General features: G+C 36.3%; 1 protein-coding gene across 1 annotated transcript; it reads right to left on the bottom strand.

The window, feature by feature from the left end:
• LOC129263904 (2-amino-3-ketobutyrate coenzyme A ligase, mitochondrial-like) lies at positions 1 to 19,664 on the bottom strand. The gene is made up of 10 exons (XM_064100721.1): positions 19,599 to 19,664; positions 16,067 to 16,311; positions 15,092 to 15,181; positions 13,275 to 13,494; positions 11,851 to 11,947; positions 10,817 to 10,986; positions 9,671 to 9,780; positions 6,057 to 6,158; positions 5,572 to 5,695; positions 1 to 4,703 (listed from the first exon to the last, which is right to left on the bottom strand). The coding sequence occupies exons 1-10, from the start codon at positions 19,603 to 19,605 to the stop codon at positions 4,597 to 4,599; spliced, it is 1,272 nt and encodes a 423-aa protein (XP_063956791.1). The 5' UTR covers positions 19,606 to 19,664; the 3' UTR covers positions 1 to 4,596.
• Positions 19,665 to 22,460: the final 2,796 nt, after the last annotated feature.

Raw genomic sequence — 22,460 nt, 5'->3', positions numbered from 1 at the left:
TTGTTTTTAAACCAACACATGGTTTATTGACAAATTGATTGAATATTACAAGTTTTTAACTGTATCACTACTCTTTAATTCAAACAATCCCGTATTTCAATCACCACAAATGTCAAATGAACAATTCAGAAATGCTGACTTATTTATGCCTTTTTAAAACAAAAAAATATATATATTTAAGTTTTTTAATGGAAATGTGATATAAACAATTTTGATACATGATTACATCTTAAAAACCAACGAATCCTTTTGCATTGGCTGATTGCCGCCAACGGCCGTTAAAAATCCAAATTAAAAAAAGTAAAATCCCTTAAAGCCCCTTAATTTCTCCCTGATAATGTACATCAAGATATTTCCCTGATCATACACATTCTTAAGTATACACCCCTCTGTATACACGTACAAACATCTAATAATCATATTTTCCTTTCACATGATAAACATGCCTCAATCCACATTCTGAATATTTCTTACAGACGTGCCATAGAAACTTGTCTTTATAACTAAACAGCTTTGGCCAAATAATAATAATCATTTTTTTTGGTAAAATCCCAACATAAAATGCATGTACTTAAGTACAAAACATACTCTTTGGAGTTACTATTAAAAAAATAAGCCTCTTTAAAAAAAACACTTTTTAAATATAATATAGAAATAAGGTGACATGTAACTTTGAATACATGTACCTTTTCGAGATCTCAAGAGAAAAGGTATACTATCAAAAGAAAAAGAATAATCAGGAAATGCCTATAAAAAATAGCCTCTGAAGAATAATAGAACATGGTTGGATAAAGTTCAGCATTATTTGAGGTACTTTGAGTAAAACACAATAATCAATGAACCAAGATAAGCTGCTTGCCTTGTTCTAAGAAACTAGTCTCATAGATCTACAAAAAGATGCAATGAATTTGTAACCCTGTGACTTCTAAAATTATGCTGCATCTTTCAGCAGAAATCTCCTCTAAAGGCACTAAACATCTTTCACAGCAACATTCCATTGTTCTATGATGAAATTTAATGATTACTTTAGAGATGCTTGTAACAGGATCTGAGTGAAAGACACTCTTTGGCAAGGTGCCCTTGTATAAATTCTGCTATAAATGAAATAAACGCTTTTTCTACAGTCCACACTGTTCATTCTATGATAGAATATGAGAATTAGCAATTTAAAAACACTTGTAGGATTCTACAAGACGTTGCTCTAGGATTTGGTGGGGTACCTTAGGGAAGCATCTTTCAGCCATTTGTCTTTGTTCTCTTACTTTCAATAAATAGTGTAGCCTATAACAGCTGCAGCCTTGGCCTGAATTATAGCTATAAATAATAAAAATACTTTGAATAAAACCACAATAGTGATAACGAATGAAAGCATTTCTACATGAAACAAAGTATATGTATATTGCATTAAATAACAGTATGGATTAAATACACCAGAAGAAAAGCTCTTACTTCGACACCTGCTTGAGTAAAGCATGAATACAGACACAAGGTTGGTTATGACGGGAATACTACTGGGGACAAAAAACAGGCTTCTATGGTAGTTAGCACTGGATAGAGAAACCCATATTAGTTACATTGTGATTTTTATAAGGAAATGAATGATTTTAACTGTGACTTAAATAATACAAACACCCTGAATTATGGTATTGATAATAAATAATGTTGGTGCACACTGTATATACAGACCTGCCAACCTTCTACAACAAAAAAGTATTCTTAGAAGGGAAAAAAAGTATTTTTTGACAAAAAAGTGTATTCTAAAAAATTTGTCTCAACATAACAATCGCCAGCCTGTTGTAGTGAGATCTGTGAAAAAACATGTGAAAAAATATGTGAAATGACTCTATTTGAAAACTTGATAATTCACTCTTTTAAACATGTGCTCCCAGGCAAGAATTAATTTGTTCTTTTCATGCAACAAGTTACTGGCCCGACAGTGATTTTTACCGGACTGGGACTGTTGGACCGGTGCTAGTGTCACGCGCTGTGTAAATTCATACTCCATGATCGGAAAATTTAAAAAAAAGTAACAAATCATACAAAAAAAGTATTGGTGTATTCATAGCAAAAAAGAGGAACAAATACTCTAAAAAGGGAACGGTTGGCATGTCTGTATATATGCTTGATGATAGAAAGACAAAGAAACAAGAAAATAAATACCATCTTGTGCATGCATAATACATGTACATAGTAATAGCACACTATCTACCCCACTGGTGTCGATCCGTAACGTCCTACATGTACTATTCCAGTGGGGGGGTGAACAATAGATCATCCCCCCCCCCTTGAACAACAGATTCACACACAAATTGACACCCATGATCTACCTTGTGAAATATTGCATGGAGCCTTCGATGAATAAACAATATGTAGCCTTTTGTTTGGGTCCTGTTTCAGTCCTTTAACCCTATCTTAACTGGGCTATTTCGTATTTCTTTGTTTTTTTCAAACCTTTTTTTTTATTGTTTTTTCCGATGAACTTTGTCGGGGACCCTTTTGTGATCATAAATAGCATAAAATAAATCTATTTAAACCAACAAAAGTAAAAGTAATCATACATTTATGATTTTTGGTTGAAAAACACAATTTGCATTGACTTTGTCCATGGAATCACGTTTTTGAGCCATTTCGGGTCTGACATGCACTTACAAAATGTTGCGTAATTTCGGTACCGCGTACCCGGGCGTCGCAAATTTGGTCTCAAAAGATGCGCAAGGCTTGAAAGTAAAAATTCAGCGAGCGGCGCGGTCAAAAAATTTCGCGCGACGGCGTAGTGACAAAATTTGTCGAGGGGGGTCAAATTGATCCCCCCTGTTTATTCAGGGTTAACAGGTTAACCATATAAATGGCAAGGCGAGACTGCTCCACAGACATGTGCATGACCCAGACAATTGTCAGCAAATTCCAAAGATTATGTTTGTACACTGAATATAAATATATGTGGAATAAGATTTCAGGAAGATATACATGTATGTTCAAATATGTTAAAGAGAAAAAACATCCCTTTCATCTTCTCCATTTTTTATGATTTACGGCTTTTAACACGACACATTCAATGCAAAACCTAACAAATGAAAATATTCTTATTGACATATGATCTCCCAATGAACAAATATAACACAACCATGCATCAAACTGATGAGCTTCTGGGGGTTGCAGGGAAAATGGGTAAGATTCTGTAGACTCCTCTGACTTTTTCCTCGATAAATTTGACAGGAGTGGGCCACATATTGCGCTTGTTAATGCTCCTGGAACCAATTATTTTTTCTGTACTCTGTTTGAGGCACCTTGTCAAAAGTCTGCACCTGGTTCTTTCGGCAAGAATCCTGCTCTAAAGATGCTATGGCCTGAATTCACATTAAAAGTAGTTTTTGAAACCATCGGTTCAACCCATGGTTTATTCAGATTACCTGTATAAATTACACATTATTAATGTGGCAGATATGCCTATTGTTACAATGTATTGCCCAACATTGAATGTTTTGACTTCACAATCCGAAAGGTGTACTGAGCTTACTGTTAGTGCTCTGTTAGGCTATCAACATTTCTGTGTGGCCGGCACAGGTCGATATTTGATTTTAATGTTAGTTGATTATCGCCAGCAAAATAACGCTGATAGCGTGATACCTCACCGAGTCTGAAAATTCATTATATACATGCAGTATGAGCAATGATTCCGTGAGAGCAGGAAAGGGGGAAATGAATGTAAGTCTGTAATCGGTGCTTGTCCACAAGCAAAAACAATTGGGTACCAACTTACAAAGTTGTGAGTTGGTTTAAAGCAAAATAGAGCAGCATTCATTGTCAATAAATAGTGACTAACTTTCATAATCAACAATATATTGGTTATGTTGAATATTTAAAGGTCAAGTCCACCCCAGAAAAATGTCGATTTGAATAAATAGAGAAAAATAAAACCAGCAAAACGCTGAAAATTTCATCAAAATCGGATGTAAAATAAGAAAGTTATGACGTTTTAAATATTTGCTTATTTTTCACAAAAGAGTGATATGCACAACTCAAATGAGACAGTCGATGATGTCCCTCACTCACTATTTCTTTTGTTTTTTATTGTTTAAATTATACATTTCATTTTTTATAGATATGACAATAAGGACCAACTTGACTGAATCATATAGTATTAAACAATGCTCATTCCACATGTTCAGGGAGGAATTAATCATTGTCTCACTTGACAATGAGAAAAATAGAACATTCCCTATTTCATATAATAAATTACAAAAAAAATAGTGAGTGGATGATGTCATCAGTCTCCTCATTTGCATACACACCAGGATGTGCATATAACTGTTTTGTGAAATTAAGCAAAACTTTAAAATGTCATAACTTTCTTATTTTAGATCCGATTTTGATGAAATTTTCAGTGTTATGCTTGTTAGATTTTTCTCTTTTTATTCACATCAACTTTTAGTTGGGGTGGACTTGTCCTTTAATATTTTTTCAATATCGCATAATTTCAATAATATCGAAATATGGCCCAGCGCTCGTTCCTAGTGAGAAAGATGCTGCTCTTGACTGACTTTTGACAAGGTTCCTTATGGTTTCCACCTTCTTGATGCCATACTGGTGATTAGATTAGATAACTCCAAGTTTCTTGCCAACATCGTAGAACGTCTGGGCGCACTGGTCGATCTCGGCCTCAGTGTGAGCTGCAGAGATCTGAACCCTGATGCGAGCCAGACCTGTAGAGATTGATACAATGCAAATCAAACAATTAACTATATTTTAATTTTCTCAACAAAGATGTTGGCTAAGCCTACAGAAGATGAAATACCACATAAATAAAGCAACCAATCCTATTCATACTGGCCCTTTCAGACAATTTTTTTTACAGGGGTAGGGGTCAATATCACCACACCCCCACACCCTTTAAAGGGATGCTCCAAGCTGAAGATATTTATATTTTAATAATAGAATAAAATTCACAGAGGAAAATGCTGAAAATTTGATCAAAATGGAATAACAAAGTTGAAATTGCATTTCAAAGATTTGCATTATTGCGGTGAAACAGTTCTAGGCATGTCTTCAGGAATATTCATTAGGTGGGATGATGATGTCATATCCCCAATTCTTATTTTGTAATTTATTATATGAAATTAGGTTTATTCAAAATTGTCCTACCAAGAACTAAAACAATTGATTGACAACTTGTGCATTAGTTATTAATTGCTGCAACTTATTTTATCAGATATTTACGTAGTCTTTACACCAGGGATGAAATTAGGGAGATGTTAATTTTGGCAATTTGCAAACATTGTCTTTAGTAATACTCTATGTATTGAAGTGGTAATTTTATGAGTGACGAGGTGGGGGCTTGTTCAAATTCCTGAAAATAAAACGCTCGTGCAAATTCGGCTTTAAAGTTCCCAAACTGTTGCCCAAAATTGGTTTAGGATAAGAACCAGATACTTCTCTAAAGTGTGATATATTTTCATTACAAGATAGATCTTGTGAAGGTGAACGAGAAGTGCATCTTCTCCGCGTTATATTATAATTGAGCTTGACATGGTAAGAGTTGATAAATATGGAATGAACAAACACGATTCTAACCTTTAGGGACTACAGGAAAGCTGAAGCCGATCACATAGATCCCTCGCTCCAACATTTCTTCTGCGAATCTTCCAGCTAAGCTAGCTTCTCCCAGCATAATGGGGCATATTGGATGCGTCGTACCCTATTAAAGACATAAGATTACACTGAGAAATGAGACACAATGCGTGCCCTTCATTGGGTTAACAATTAACCCCACTGACTGTAGCTGGGTATGAAATAATTTTTTTGGTTTTCAGGGGCTCTTTTGTTCCACAATTGGACAATTTTCGAGTTTTAGGGGCTATTTCTCTCATTTCAAGTTCTTTTTTGTGTACATGTATGTAGAAAATTATCATTTAAACTTATTTTAAAATTGTTTGGGGTAGATCTCGGGGCAACTTTAGAAAAGGTTGTCGCCCGAAGCATTTAATTTTGGAAATTCTAGGGACAATTTTGTCTGTCTTGAGGAAAAAAATGTATGTCGCCCTCATGTGTTCACTTACCCATACTTTGAATCCAGCATCGTTCATGTGCTTTCTGAATCTCTGTGTGTTGCTATCCACTTTGGAGACCAGCGAATTATCTCTCATTATCATATCAAATACCTGCAATGGAACAAAGAAAGATTCCAATATGTGAGCATCTGCTGAAATCTGCTGAACACAGAAACAGTCTTTATTTTACTCTTTGGCCTCCTTCTCTTTTGGAATGATCTTCCTCTGGTTATCCGACAATGCTCATTCGTTGACACAATTAAATATTAACTAACCTGAAGATGTGTCTATTTAATAATGCTTCCTAATTTTAGTCAATAGTTAATTGCTCCTTTAATCTATCCTTGCTTTTTATATGTGTACCCTCTTTTTTCTCTCCCCCCCTCTCTCTCTCTCTCTCCTATATTAACTGCACCAGAGTGGAATCTGCACATTATGAAACTTATCTTTACATTTCAATTATAATTATCCTTGCCATCGCTGCTATAATTTCAACCATAATAGTCCAGGATAGAAGAGGCATAACCTTGTTTTTTTATATATACAATATTTTTTTATGGTTTCTTGTCAATTCGAATTTGCTGATTACGAATCTGGATGATGCCACTCGTGTAACCTTGAGCATTTTCCGCAAATTGGCAAAATCCAATATGGCCGCCAAAATATGCAAATTACCCATGAAAATCATAAAATTGTCCACACATTGGCTATGAAATGCATGAAATTGTGTGGCAGGAGTTAAATACTCTCTGAAAAAATAATTTTTTTACAAAATATTCATTTTCCTGATATACAAAATGGCCGCCAAAGGCCCTTGTATACTCTATTATGTACAATATGAATAGGGAAAACTAATTTTCACATAAATGAGCACTAAAGTGCAAAAAATCGCAATGTATGAACGAAGTAATATATGCAAATCATCATTACTAACGAGATATATCATTTATTATGTCATATATGGGAACATTTCTGTATTTTGATATCTAAAATAGCCGCCACTAGCCCAAACAGTATTGCGTATATGGCAATGGGGGCCAAAAAATTCACAAGAGTGATCACTAAAATGCATATTATTAAGATTAAACGAGTGGAATACTGACTAAAAACATAATTGTTAACGAAATATATTATTAATATGCCATGTATGTGATGAATGTTTTATTTTGATATTCAAAATGGCTGCCAAAGGCCCTAAACGTATTATGCACAATGAGAAAGAGGAGCAAAGAAATCACAAGAGAGAGCACTAAAATGCATATATATGTGATAAATTAATGGGATACTGTCTTAAACATATTTTCTAATGAAATATATCATTCAGGTTTCAAGTTTGTGTTAAATACTGTATTTTGACTTTCAAAATGGCCGCCATAGACATTAACAGTATCATTTACAATGCAAAGTGGGAAACCAATATTCACATAAGTAAGCACCATAAATGCATGTAATAGTGATCTATGAGTAAGATATTGTCTGAAAGCATAATTTCTATTAAGATATATCATTTATTCTGTCAGTTAGGTGATAAATACTGTTATTGGAAAGTCAAAATGGCCGCTACAGGCCCTTATGGTATTATGCACAATGTGAATGGAAACAAATTATTTCAACAGAATTTGGCTTTGCTTGTCCAAATGGTGATGTATGAGTGAAATATTGTCTGAAAACATGATTTATATCAAAAGATATCATATCCTATGTAATTTAGGTGATAAATACTGTATTTCAACATTCAAAATGGCTGCCATATGCCCTTTTTGTGAACATTATTTGTCTCCACTCAAATTGTATATTATACGATAAGGGCCTATGGTGGCCATTTTCAATTTAAAAATGCAGCATTTATCAACTTAATTACACATGATATGATATATTTCGGTAGAAACCATGGTTTTAGACAATATTTCACCCTTTCACAATTCACAATTATATGCAATATTTAAAGTCAAGCAAAGCCAAATTCTGTCAAAATTATATGTCCCATGTTACAATGTACAAAATACTTTTAGGACCTATCACAGCCATTTTGGATTTCAAAGTACAGCATTTATTACCTCCACGACCAATATGTGATGTATTCACTTAGAAATCATGTTTAAGACAATATTGTTACTAGTATATCACAGTTATATGCAATTTATGATTCTCACTCTTGTGAAAATTAGTTTCTCTATTCGCATTGTACATGATAAATATAGGGCCTATGGCGGCCATTTTGAATGTCAAAATACAGCATTTATCACATAAATGGTATATTGATGGCAAAGATGTTTTTAGTATTCCACTCGTTTATCTTAATAATATGCATTTTAGTGCTCAGTCTTGTCATTTTTGGGCCCAGGCCATTGCCATTGAACATAATACTCTTTGGGCCAGTGGTGGCTTTTAGATATCAAAATACAGTGTACACAATACTTTTAGGACCTATGGCAGCCATTTTGGATTTCAAAGTACAGCATTTATTACCTCCACGACCAATATGTGATGTATTCACTTAGAAATCATGTTTAAGACAATATTTGTACTCGTATATCACAGTTATATGCATTTTATGATTCTCACTCTTGTGCAAATTAGTTTCTCCATTCGCATTGTGCATGGCCTATGGCGGTCATTTTGAATGTCAAAATACAGCATTTATTACATAAATGGTATATTATTGGCAATGATGTTTTTAGCCAGTATTCCACTCGTTTATCTTAATAATATGCATTTTAGTGCTCACTCTTGTCATTTTTTGGGCCCAGGCCACTGCCATTGTACATAATACTCTTTGGGCCAGTCGGGCGGCTTTTAGATATCAAAATACAGCAAGGTCCCCATATATGACATAATAAATGATATATCTTGTTAGTAATGATGATTTGCATGTATTACTTCGTTCGTACATCGCGATTTTTTTGCGGTTTAGTGCTAATTTTTGTGAAAATTAGTTTTCCCTATTCATATTGTACATAATAGAGTATACAAGGGCCTATGGCGGCCATTTTGAATATCAGGAAAATGAATATTTTGTCAAAAATTATTTTTTCAGAGAGTATTTCACTCCTGCCACACGATTTCATGCATTTCATAGCCAATGTGTGGACAATTTTATGATTTTCATGGGTAATTTGCATATTTTGGCGGCCATATTGGATTTTGCCAATTTGCGGAAAATGCTCAAGGTTACACGAGTGGCATCATCCAGATTCGTAATCAGCACCCTCGAATTGACAAGAAACCATCAAAAAATATTGTATATATAAAAAAACAAGGTTTGGTCAAGTTTCTATGGAGCCTATCCTGGACTATAATCTTTGCCACAATCATCCTCAGTCTATTTCAGCTACAATGCCCCATTTCCGTTCTATTACTATATACTATTAGAACCATCAACACCGCTCCCACCCTTGAGACCGTGAGACCATCGCCTGAGGTAGGCAATAACAAACGATCTCATTGGTCGATTTAACAACCATTTTGCAATGGATTATGTAAGGATAAGAAGCAGTCATAACGAATGAATGGCAACTTATATAATTATTAGAATGGCTGATGCGTACGTTGCATGAATATTTTTTTACTTTTTTCCCTCAACCCGATGAAATGACCCTTTATGAATCTGCATAGTGACTTACCTTAGAAGCACAGGCAACAACAGGAGGAGGGAGAGAGTTTGAGAAGAGATACGGTCTTGATTTCTGTCTCAGCATATCTGTCAATGACTTCGGTCCACATGTATAGCCACCTACATAGAATAGATTATAAATGAAAGGTTAAGTATAATAATGAATAAGATTATTTTAATCATTGAAAAGACCAAAACAGAAAAGAAACACTAAGAATTCCATTAAAATTTGACTTAAATTGAGAAAATTACATTTCATCACAGATGGCATGCAAATGAGTGACGGTGTCGCATGCTCACTATTACTTAAATGTATTTATAGAGGTACCCATTTTGGTTGAGTGCAGCAAAATGCGGATCAATTTCTTGCTGAAGGAAAGTACTCCATGGCTGGATTTGAACCCACGACCCTCTGTTTCAAAGTCTGGAGACTAATCCACTGGGCCACAACACTCCACATAGTACTAGACTATCTGAGAAGTGAACCCCTACTGCTGGCAGACTAAGTGAATATAATAACCAAAATAATCACCGTTCGTGAAGGTGATAGGCAAACTATCACGAGGCAAGCTGGATGGAGCTACATTTCTGAAGCAGAGCTGAGGAAAGATAGCGAGTACATCCAGCTTGCCAAAACAAACAAACCGATATCAATGCATCTCTATAATAAGATTTTTTTTTTTTTATCAAATTTTTCTTAGCAAAAAATCCATCTAGACGATTATGCTTGTCGCGTATGTAAACTGTGCACAAGTATCCGATATATTGCTCCAGGAAGTTTTATTGTGACCTCTCAAAGGAATTTTACCGTCACAACAAAACAGTGCACTTTTATTTTGCGCAAAGCTTTACTGCTAGCGCATATGTATACTGCATGCACATATCTACATTTTTCGCGACCGTCACTGCTAATGAAGGAGAAATGGACCAAAAAATCTAGTGGCAATGACCTCTTCATTTCGCGCGTACTCAAACTAATTCATAACATGGTATAACCTATGGGCTGAAAAAGATCAGCGAAACAAAAAAGGTCCATCACTGCGAGTGATGATTGATGGGGAATCTACCCTTTATCACATGACCGACTTCTGACCAATCCTATAGCAAGATTGTTAGTATGCGGAACATGAATAAAATTACTCCCTCCGAATCTTACCAGCTGCACCTCCGAGAGCCTTCCCTAAAGTGGAGTTGATGATGTGGCTTGCGCCGTCGATACCAAGATGTTCCTCTGTGCCCCTCCCCGTGGCACCGAGGAAACCGGTAGCGTGGCATTCATCGATAAAGACAAGGGCATCGTACTTCTTGGATAGTGTAACGATCTCCCTGTATGAAAAATGAACAGCATATGACAAATGAGATTATACTATATTAGACCAGATTAGATTAATAGATTAGAATGTTCTTCTGTGCCCCCCCCCCCTGTAGGACCATGGAAACTGGTAGCCTGACATTCATCATACATCCTACTTCATAGACAGTGCAACTCCCTGGCCTGTATGATGTAGGAACAAAATATGACAAAAATTAGATTAAAAGATTAGACTAGATTAGATTAATACATGAGATGATCTTAAAATATTCAGCTTGTGCTTTGCGCTTGCGTTATTATCATATGATATATCTGATCTCATTTGTAAAAAAAAATTAAGGTGCCTTTAGGACTACCCCCTTAAAAACAACAATTAACATTGGCTTCAAGCAATCGGGGAAAGTATGGATGAACATATCTTTTCCGTCCCCCCCTCCCCCCCCCCCCCCCCCCCCCCCCCCCGTTGGCGAAAGATAGACCCACCCTACGTTATATGAATCAAGGAACTTTTGGGGAATAAATGACTATATTTCATGAAATACCAGAAAAATTCCACTCCTTCATGCTATGTTGGGCCTTCAGGCTCTGTTACGCCGTCCTGCGCAGGACTTGCATATGGGACTTACGGGTGGCTATTTTTGCTACACCCAGGTCATCCCTTTGGCAGCATCTTGCAGGTATCTCGCATGCAGGAGCGCAAGCTAGTCTCATTTGGCCGCAGAAAAGTTTTGAACATGCTCAAAAAAAATTTGCAGGTGAGTTGCGGGTGATTGTCACGATTCGCCCGCAAGGTTTTCATAGGACGATGTGACAGGGCCCGAACTCTTAGAATAAATATATCTCTGGTTTCCCATTCTTAGACTGTTTGTGAACCTTACCTGAGGGGTGATATATCGCCATCCATACTAAACACACCATCGGTGACAATCAACCTCATTCTGCAATCCATAGACTCACTAAGCTGCGATTCCAAATCTAAGGATAGAAATTCACAAATCAAAGAAATCAACCTGGTGAACTAGTCTAATCCTCATAGAGAAAAAATATTATTCTAAGATCTAAATTAATCTACTTTAACCCCTTTTAGACCCCAACCTCTAATTCGATTTAATGTATTCATTACAGAAGCCAAGACGCACCGGTACAAACCCCACAGGATTTTAAAAATTCAAATCATTCAATGGGTGAATGTATTAATCAATAAAAAATAAATTCATAGAATTATCAAAATAATAAAAGTTCTCCTTTTTCCTTTAGAATAAATTCAGCATGCAACGAGTTAATTCAGTAATCCAATGTTTTATATTCATCTTGCATGAATTAACCCTAATTCTCCCGGGGAGGGGCCATTATGGCCCCCCCCTTGACAATTTTCGCGATATATCTGCTGCGCAAAATTTTTTGACCTCGCCGCTCACTGACTTTTTACTTTCAAGTCTCGCGCAAATTTTGAGACCAAATTTGTGACGCCCGGGTACGCGGTTACGACATTACGCAACATTATGTAAGTGCATGTCAGACCCAAAATTGCTCATAAACGTGATTTCATGTACAAATCCAATGCAAATTGTGTATTTGGCCAAAATTCATAAATGCATCATTATTTCTACTTGTAATGATTAAACTTAATTACTTTTGCCTTGTTTATGATTAGAATTAAGTCTGGAACGATTTCCATCGAAAAAACAATAAAAAACAAAAAGTAAAAAAACAATGAAATACATAAGAAATTAAAAAAACAATAAAATACATAAGAAATCGGTCTTGGTACCAGAATTTTTTTCATTCACAATTGTTAGGAATGCTATAAAGAATATTTTCACCAAAAAATAGCATTCTAGGAGCTTTATTTAGTGAATCAGAGCAAAAAGTATGATTTCATGAATAAATTAGCATAATTAATTCATATAAAATAAAAATATATGAATTCAGTGAAATTTACCAATGCAACTGCGTAGATTACGTCATTCTCTACCATCATGCAAATTTTTGTTGTGATCGCGCAATCCACGGCTGAGATCTTAAGGGGGGGCCATAATGGCCCCCCCCCCCCCCCCCCCGGGAATGACAAGAATCAAAATACCCCGGGAGATTGAGGGTTAAAACAGTGTATCCTTTATATTATGTTTTGTAAGACTTGTAGCTATTTCATCAACATATATTTTGTTTTACTTCAAAGAGTATAGAGCGACATTGTTGTTACCATGCAATCATAAATCATTCTATATTTATTATCATTTATTTTATCATAGTTATCACAAAAGGAGTAATTTCATAATCAACAGGCAACATATCTTCTTACCTTCCATATTCATATGTTTATAACGATATCTCTTCGCCTTGCACAACCTGATCCCATCAATGATCGAGGCATGGTTGAGTTCATCCGAGAGTACAGCATCCTCGGGCGTCAACATGGCTTCAAACAACCCAGCGTTGGCATCAAAACAGCTGGCGTACAAAATGGAGTCCTCGCGGCCATGAAAGAGTGCAATTTTCTGCTCTAGATCCTTATGAATATCCTAGAAATGAATTAAAATGATTAAAATCAATAAAAAAGTCAAGGTCAAACCAATTTCAATTAAATTCTGGATTTCCAATATACAACAGCATTTTCTGGCGTCAACATTAGCACAAAGCAGAGCTCTGGCATACAAGATGGAGTCCTCACGGCCATGAAAGACAGCAATTTTCTGCTCAAGATCCTTATGAATTTGGGCTGTTATCGTTAAGAAAATTCTCTGTCCATATATCGCTAAAAATATCTTACCGATATCGATAACTATCGACAAAAGAACATAATCAATACGCATTTTTTTATGCATTATAGCGATGTCACATACTCGCGTTGGTCAAAATTTGTATCTGCCACTGTACCAAGAACGCTTTAAAATCCGGGCTCATCAGATGAAAATGATTACATAACATCTTTTAACAAACATATTTAGCATAAATATATCCTCACCTTTCATGTTATTAGCATTATTTTAGGGTTGGATGAAGTTTTATTGATAATTTTGGGGCTTTTTGGACATCGTTCTGAGCTGTCAACGTCTTTCATCTATCCGCCATTTTGATATCGTGCTGTACATTTTCGAACGTACTGAGCAGCAACACACGGCCGTGTGCTGCCTTCTACGTTAGTTGGTACTTTGTTAACATTGAAATCGATTCGATCGAATGGAGTAGAGTGCAGTCGCGATGTTTGGCTTGTCATAATTATAGCAAAGTGAGGGTAAGATCGGTTTTATGGCTAGTAAGTATTTGTATTTTGTTGAGAGTTTGGAGTAATTTCTGTTGCTGTTCTGTGCAGGTTGAGGAAAAATTCATTTTCCGTGATTTTCCGTCTGAAAAGCCACTTTAAATAGGCAGTTTCCGTGAAATCATGGAAAATGACTGTGTCCCTACATAATAGCGGGTATTATCGACAATGAGAGAAAGGTTATCGATATCGCTAAGTGGCAAAAAACAAGCGATTATCTACAAGGCTAGTGATAAAGACGTTATCAATAACAGCTCTGTTATGAATATCCTAGAAACGATTTGAAATTATTAAACCAATTCATTATAAAAATCTGCGTCATTCGAGTCACACGTCACTCGAAGGTTACTTTCACGACGGAAAATGTGAGCATGTGAGACCCCTGTATTAAAGTACATCTCCATTTTCATTCACTTTATTGCCTTGTAGAGCTCAGCCCTAGTGCCCATTTAATGATAACAAATTTGCAATAACAGTTCAAAGCTTCTGCAATCTTTCAATCTGATTGGCCGATGGTGAACTTGTTATAGAAATGGTGCATTTGTTATTATAGTAAGTATTTAGGAAACAGGAACCCTGATAAATGATAGGGGAATTTCAGAATTCAGTAACAGGGTAAGCTCCATATTCATTTTTTTTTTTTTTGTAATGCAAAGATAAACATCATTGATGCTACATGTAGGTATATAGAGTACCTCATTTGCTTGCAACAGGAAAGTAACTAAATTTTGCTTAATTTCGGAGCAAAATTTTACAAATAAGAAATCACACACTAGCTAGTTTCAATCAGAGATCAGATTAGTTTAGTTTTTTTTAAGTGGAATAATTTTTAGTGTCTAACTTCAGAGGCGTATTACCTGTGTTCCGCAGATGAACCTGGCTGAACTTAGCCCAGCACCATATTCATCTAATGCTTGTTTTGCAGCATCTATCACTTCAGGGTGGCTCTAAAGTGAAAAGGAAAGTGAACAAAAAATGATGTGATAAGTACAAGTGATGGTTGTTAATATTCATAAAGGACAAATTAACCGTTTTTATACTTTATACATGATTCACATTCATAAACTGATTGTTGTTATTTTCATCACATGCAAAGAATGTTTGACTTTTTATTGGAGTAGCCTTTACTCCATCACTTCCACTATTCAAATAACCAGTTCTAACCACAGATGGTAAAAAAGGGGGAAAAGAGCTGCTTTAAGCCTCTAATGTTCATTCCCTATGTCTTTTTTTTTCTTATCCTCTATGCAGTCAGCTTTTTGTGAAAAAGTTTAGAATAATCCCAACAATGTGATCATTTCTCAATCCACACATTTGCCCCCCAAAAAATTATTCACAAGTTATTTGAGCAAAAGTCGAGAAGATTCCAACCTTAAACTAAAATGGGATGTGATTAGTTTTTCAATTAACACAAGTTTACAAGGAAAAGCTGGGTAGCTGTTTGCACAAAAGTGTGAATGTTCTTTGGTCACTATTTGATAATCTCACTATGATCTTGTGCAAAATATGAGAATAATCTCAACTTTCAAAGAATGTGACCATTTCTTGATGCATACATGTACTTACAGAGACGCCTAGGTACATGTAGTTGTTTGCCCAAAATTTGAGAATATGCTTTTATAATCCAGCCATGATTTTTGTGTAAAATATGAGAACAATCTCAACTTTCAAAGAATGTGACTATTTCTCCATGCGTACTTACAGAGAGACCTAGGTAGTTGTTTGCACAAAAGTTGTAAATGTTCTTTGATAATCCAGCCATGATTTTTGTGCAAAATAAGAGAACAATCTCAACTTTCAAAGAATGTGACCATTTCTCAATGCGTACTTACAGAGAGGCCTAGGTAGTTGTTTGCACAAAAGTTGAGAATATTCTTCGACATTCCGGCCACCTTGATGTCAGCCGCTTGCCTGGTGGTGATCACCCTTTCTGGTTTGTATGTCCCAGCCTCGTGAATGGAGTCCATCACTTCTTGCATGGTGTTGTCCAGCACTGCTGCAGGGACTGTACTCCGAGAACGGGCGCCAGTCTTCTGCAGGAGTGCCCTGGCAAGCATCCATCTTCCTAAGCGTTGAGCTACAGAGTGAAATGAAGGGGAAATAATAAATACATGTTCAATTATCCAAGGATAGATTTCTTTCAGGGCAAGTCCAGCTGTAAAAATATATCTGAAGGAAGAGACAAATCATATCAGCACAGTACTGAAAACTTCATCAATATAGGATTTAGATCAACTAGATCTAGATCTATATGTGCAAGATGACATTAAGTCCACAGTAGCAGCAATGGTCATCACATGAAGCTGTAAGCAACTCAGTGCTAAGGAAAAACAGTTTTAGTCAGAGTGATTGACTCCTGGATCAGTCCCTCTTCTTCTGTAATCTCGGCATCCACGTTGAATTCTTTCAAAACTACACTGGACCATTTTATCATAACCTTGTTCATTGAATGAGTGGACTGGACAAATACTGGTCCTCAATATACACCAAATTCTTCCAGAGAGACCATGCACCCTCCACACATGTTAATTAGTTTATGGACTAGTAAATGATATCTCGAAGGAAAGATCGGAAGAATTACAGAATCATCTACTTCTTCCGTACAATGATGATGATGATGAATGATGATATATTAATTTAGACTACTACAGTATTAAGTGCTACGCTTTATTTTCACAAAAATGGTTAGATATGCACATTCAATTCATTTCTGGTCGGTTCGCTTGGAGTTATTTAATATGCAAATTAATGCATGAGTGATCCTACAAAAAAAGTACTGTCTGTCACCCACTCCACCCCATATACATTTTATGAAACATCTTGATTTTTCCTCATTGAATTAAGACATAAAGTGAAACAAAGTTTGAATGCTCCACTAAAAAGGTGATATTGATTATGATTATCTAATTCTTCAGTAATTACTTCACCACCATTCTTCACCACCTATAATATTCATTGTCTATCGTAGATGATCTAGATCTACTTTCTAACGTTAGACAGATGGTAGCCATCTCTTCTGTTTAAATTTGAGTTCTTAAACAATTTTTTTTTTTGAATTTCTCCTCTGGCTCTGATTTTGATTGGTGAGTGGAGCAATATTCAATAGCACTAACAGAGTTCAGAACAGCCAAGGAATTGGCATTATAATAATGTTCAAATTCAACATAAAGCCTAAAGGATCTCAAAGTTTTCTTTTGGCAGTAGAGGCGCACGGCCAATAGGGGAGACAATCTCCCACATTGGAGACTTGCTTTGCAAAAGGACAAAAGAAACAACACCAACAAAAGCATGATTTTTTCCACCCAAAATTTTGTCTCACTGAGGTCAGAAGCCCATTTGTTTTGTGTGTGATTGACAACAAAAATCCTTATCAAAACAAAAGTAGACGGTGAATTTTTAAAGTAGACGGTGAAAAGGGGTAATTTTTCATGAGGAATCTGCTTATCACATTTTTATTTGCCGCCAAGTTAATCCTTTTGCAGCAAATGTAAACAAAGGAAATTGGACTCCAAAACTGGAGACTGTCTCTGAAATTGGATACCCAAATTCTTTACAAAAGTCTCTGATATTGGAAATAATCTCCCACATTGGAGACAGTCTCCAATATTGGCCGTGCGCCTCTACTGTTTGGGCCTTTGGCTTTGGTCTTATTTTTTATAAGTTATATTTGACACACAAATCATTAGATATGTCGTCTTCAACTTCAAGTGGACTTGAAGACGGCAAACGCCAGAACACAAATATATCAAAAAAACATTCTTTCCTGATGCTATCAGAATATGGAACTCACTCCCAGCAAAGATAGTTCACAGCACCTCCCTCGCGTCTTTCAAGCAGGAGGTGCAGCAAAGGAGGCTTCGTTAAGGCCTCTTCTGTTTTTAGCCACACATAGGCCTACATAGTTTTGTAGAGATTTTTACTCGCACTATTCATCTGGGGCCCGTTTCTCAACACCGTCATAAGTCTAACTTCTTGACTAAATCAGAGATAGTGAGCTACTTGTCCGCTATCCGTTTCACGAAGCCCTCTTTACCAAGATCGGGTACAACGACCTCACTAAATATTTATGACACCTCCGAACCTGTCATAACTTCTTTCTTAATGACGTAGTGGTATCACGTGGGTAGACTATGACATGCAAAAGTGCCTAGAAATTTTAAAATTACAATCTTACGTAATCAATCATAGAGGTTGAAATTACATCACAAAACAAGTGGGTTAATGCATTCAATGATAATTGTAATACAAAGAAACTATAAAAACTGTTGGTAAAACGCCACAAAACGATTCATTTTGAAATAGTAAAAAGATTTAATCGATAAAGATTCTACACGTCAGGCCATCCATAACTGAACTCGTATTTGTTGTTTTCAGACCCCTATACATTTGGATAAATTCTATCTCTAATTTATGCATATAATTTGTCAAATATCGTATGTTTCGGTATAAATGATTGAAAATGTTTCGTTAAACTATATTTTGATGACGTTTGGAATCGTAAAAGACCGTATAATTATCATCATTTTAAAAAGAAAACCGTTATGGTTTACTTTCGTAAACTATCAAAATTGGATATCCCGGGGGTACCCATCTCAACGTCCACAAGTGATTTTTTAGTCATGAAATGAATTATTCATAATTTAATTTTCTGTGCAATTGAATGCTCCAGTCTTCATGGTCTAAGTATGTATGATGCATAATTCACCTGTGCTATTATTTTAAAAAGATTTATTTCCCAATTCATCACAATATTTGCAATTTTGTCATAATTTTTCTTTTTGAAAATTATGCTATATTGTGACTAAGGCTACGTCTCGTCTGCTCTTTTTACCGATAGTATCGATATCAATGTATTCTAGTTAGGAAGCCTTTCGAGAAACAGGTTTAGTAAGATTGGAACTAACTCCGTGGTTGGTGGATAAAGATATGACTAACTTGTCCATGTGTTGAGAAACGGGCCCCTGGGCACTTGACAAGCACGAGTACGATAATATGCCAACGGCAGTCTGTACTTTACAGGAAGAAGAAGAAGAAGAACGCAGCTGCAGAACTGCCAGGAGAAAATGACGGTCACGCATAATACCACCGCCGCGGCGGTGGTATTATGCGTGACCGTCCCCGTCACGTTACCGTCCTGTCTGGGCAGCACGTCAGGCAGTGGGGCCGCAGGCTGCGACCTTCCAGAGTGCGTAGTAGTACCGGTAGTACGAATACGATTAAATAACGTTCTACGTGAAGAGGAAAAAGGTCACAAATCACTAAAATCATTCTTTCCTACATGCTTCAATCTTTTCTATGGTATAATGGTCATCGTGTATTAATCTATTAGTCTTTAAAACTGTAAATAACAAGGAAATAACTTACGAAACATTTTGACCAATCAATGTTGTGAAATTGGGCAAGCCTCTGAAACACCCATCTGTAAAGTCGCTTTAATGAAGCAAATGCTCATTGAAAAATTACTTTTGTTGTTTATGTTTATCGTTTCCACAGTCCACGCCCACACCTAAATGATCTCCAACGTAACACTCTCAATGGGTCTGTCCCAAAGTTGAATATTATCATTCAAGAAAACAAAAGAAGAGGAAGAAGAAAAAAGAACTAATAGCGGTCTTTTTTTTTCTGACGAAGGCTTACAAAATGCTCAACAGACAATGAAAGAAATGGTTGATGATGATCTAAAACAGGTGAAAAAATCCTATGCAGAAGCATGCGAGCAAGGGCTAACCAATGCTGGTTCAGGTCAAGCAAGGCAAAGAGTAACTATACTCCAGAAGTCAGAACTAGAAACTGATAAAAGATCTACAAGATATGACAAAAACAGTGAAAATATTGGCCATGTTGACACAAATAGTGGCATTGAGAGTGTTGTAAGCATGATCACGATGGAAGAACTAGTTGACAGAGAGCGAAGGAAAAATAATATTGTATTCTACAATGTACCAGAATCAAAACAAGTTCAGATCCAAGATAGGGTAGCTGAAGACAAGAAACTCATTACAGACCTTGTCACAAATAGCCTCAAAGTTAAAGATGTCATCATTAATAAGGCTATCCGTCTTGGAGGTCAAAGGCAAGTTAAGGATAAAGCAAGAGTTCTGCTTGTACACTTGGAGAACGAGAGCATGAAGAGGGACATTCTAGCAGCATCAAGGAACTTGCGTGAGAATGAAAGATGGAGAAACACGTACATTGCTCCTGACATGACGAAGCAGCAGCGTGAAGAGAGCTGGAAGCTACGCCAAGAGCTGAGGGCAAGGAGGGATCAAGGCGAACATAACCTGATGATACGACATGGTAAGATAGTATCACGATGGAGAAAGAAGGACTTTACAAAAGATGATAGAGCAAAACCAGCCCATCAAGAAGAAAATCTCAGGGAAAATGTGAGTAATACATCTCCTCCAACATCTAGCGATGAAGTTAGTGATAGTGATATTGAGATAGATGGCACATTTGGAGCAGTTGGTGGGGCTCCTAAAACAGTATGACTCGAGGGAGCTACTGGAGAACAAGTGAATAATGGCATACAACTCAACCGAAACAATTTGAAAGTGCTATACACAAATTCTGACTCGTTACTAAACAAAATGGAAAATCTACTCATTGTGATTGGGGTGCAAAAACCAGATTTGATTATGATATGTGAAGTAGCACCAAAATCAAGTTTGTTCAAAGCAACCCCGGAAGTGTTAAGACTAGAGGGATTTCAGACATTTACAAACATTGATCGGGAATCCAGTCTTCGTGGAGTGGTAGTATATATTAGTAATAGACTAAATGCCCATGAAGTTTTCTTTTCTGTAGACTTTACCGAATCCATATGGTGTTCAATCCAGCTAACTGGAAAAGATAGAATGTTGGTAGGATGTATCTACAGGAGTCCATCAAGTTCAAAAGAAAATAACAGGAAACTGTGTGATCTTATTAAAGCAGCCAGTGAGAATGGAGAAAAGTACTTATTGATCACTGGAGATTTCAATTATCCCGAAGTAGACTGGGAGAAGTCATATGTGAAAGCATCGCCCAATCATCCTTCGAACATGTTCCTAACTGCTACTCAAGAATCATTTCTTATACAACATGTATTGGAACCAACACGACATAGAAGCGGACAGAAGTCCAACACTTTGGACTTAATGCTTGCTAACTCTGACACCATAGTTACTGCACTGCAATATCTTCCACCTTTAGGACTTAGTGATCATGTATGCTTATTTGCCCATTTGAATATAGATAATGACCTGAGAATGTTGGAAACAAAAGAAACTCGTATGATATTTCAGAAAGGAGATTATGAATCTATGAAACTCTCTCTTGAACCTATCAATTGGGAGGATGAACTTGAATTACTTGATTGTGATCGAGCATGGAATTTGCTGCGAGAGAAAGTGGAAGTTCTTGTCAAAAAGTATGTTCCAATGAGACAATGTAGTAAAGACAAAAGACGGAACATCTATATTACTAAACCAATCCTGAAACTTTCTAAGAAAAAAGCACGAAAATGGAAACGCTATACCAAAAGTGTTTATAGAAATGAAGACGAGAAACAAGCAGACTTAAATTCATATAAGAAGGCAAGAAATGAGCTAAGAAAGGCAACAAGAGCAGCCAGTCGTAACTTTGAAGATGACCTAGTGGAAAGTATCAACTTTAATCCTAAGGCTTTTTGGAGGTACGCAAATAGCAAGATTAAAGGTAGAAGTCAGATAGGAAGTCTTAGAAGAGATGATGGATCTCTAGTAGAAACTGATAAGGAAAAGGCAGATGTCCTTAACAAATACTTTTGTGAAGTATTTACTGTTGAAGACTTACAAAACTTTCCAGATTATGTGACCGGAGTAGACGCTGATATACCTTGTATGGAAAAGTTAGGATTTGAAACATCAGATGTGACAAAAATGATCAAAACCTTAAATGTGAATAAATCAGCTGGCCCAGACGGGATCCATCCTAAAGTGCTGAAGGAGTTGGGTGAAGTTATTGCAGAACCACTATCTATCATATTCAACAAGTCAATGCATGAAGGTAAAATTCCAGCTGACTGGAAAAAGGGAATTGTAATTCCTCTTCCCAAGAAAGGAACTAGAACACAGATTTCTAACTACAGACCGGTGAGTCTTACATCGATAGCAGGAAAACTAATGGAAAAGATTGTGAGGAATGCTGTAGTGGATCATTTGCAAGATAATCAATTGTTGTATTATAACCAACATGGATTCATCC

The sequence above is a fragment of the Lytechinus pictus genome, chromosome 6 (assembly GCF_037042905.1).
Source record: "Lytechinus pictus isolate F3 Inbred chromosome 6, Lp3.0, whole genome shotgun sequence".
Classification (NCBI taxonomy): domain Eukaryota; kingdom Metazoa; phylum Echinodermata; class Echinoidea; order Temnopleuroida; family Toxopneustidae; genus Lytechinus; species Lytechinus pictus.
Note: the sequence above shows the minus strand (reverse complement) of the source record. Positions and strands in the feature narration are given on the sequence as shown.

What these genes read in the sequence shown, in the direction of transcription:
- LOC129263904 (XM_064100721.1), bottom strand. An exon ending in GGCGATATATCACCCCTCAG is followed by an intron (nt 10,987 to 11,850) that starts GTAAGGTTCACA and finishes TTTTTCATACAG; the next exon opens with GGAGATCGTTACACTATCCA. An exon ending in GGCTCTCGGAGGTGCAGCTG is followed by an intron (nt 9,781 to 10,816) that starts GTAAGATTCGGA and finishes TATTCTATGTAG; the next exon opens with GTGGCTATACATGTGGACCG.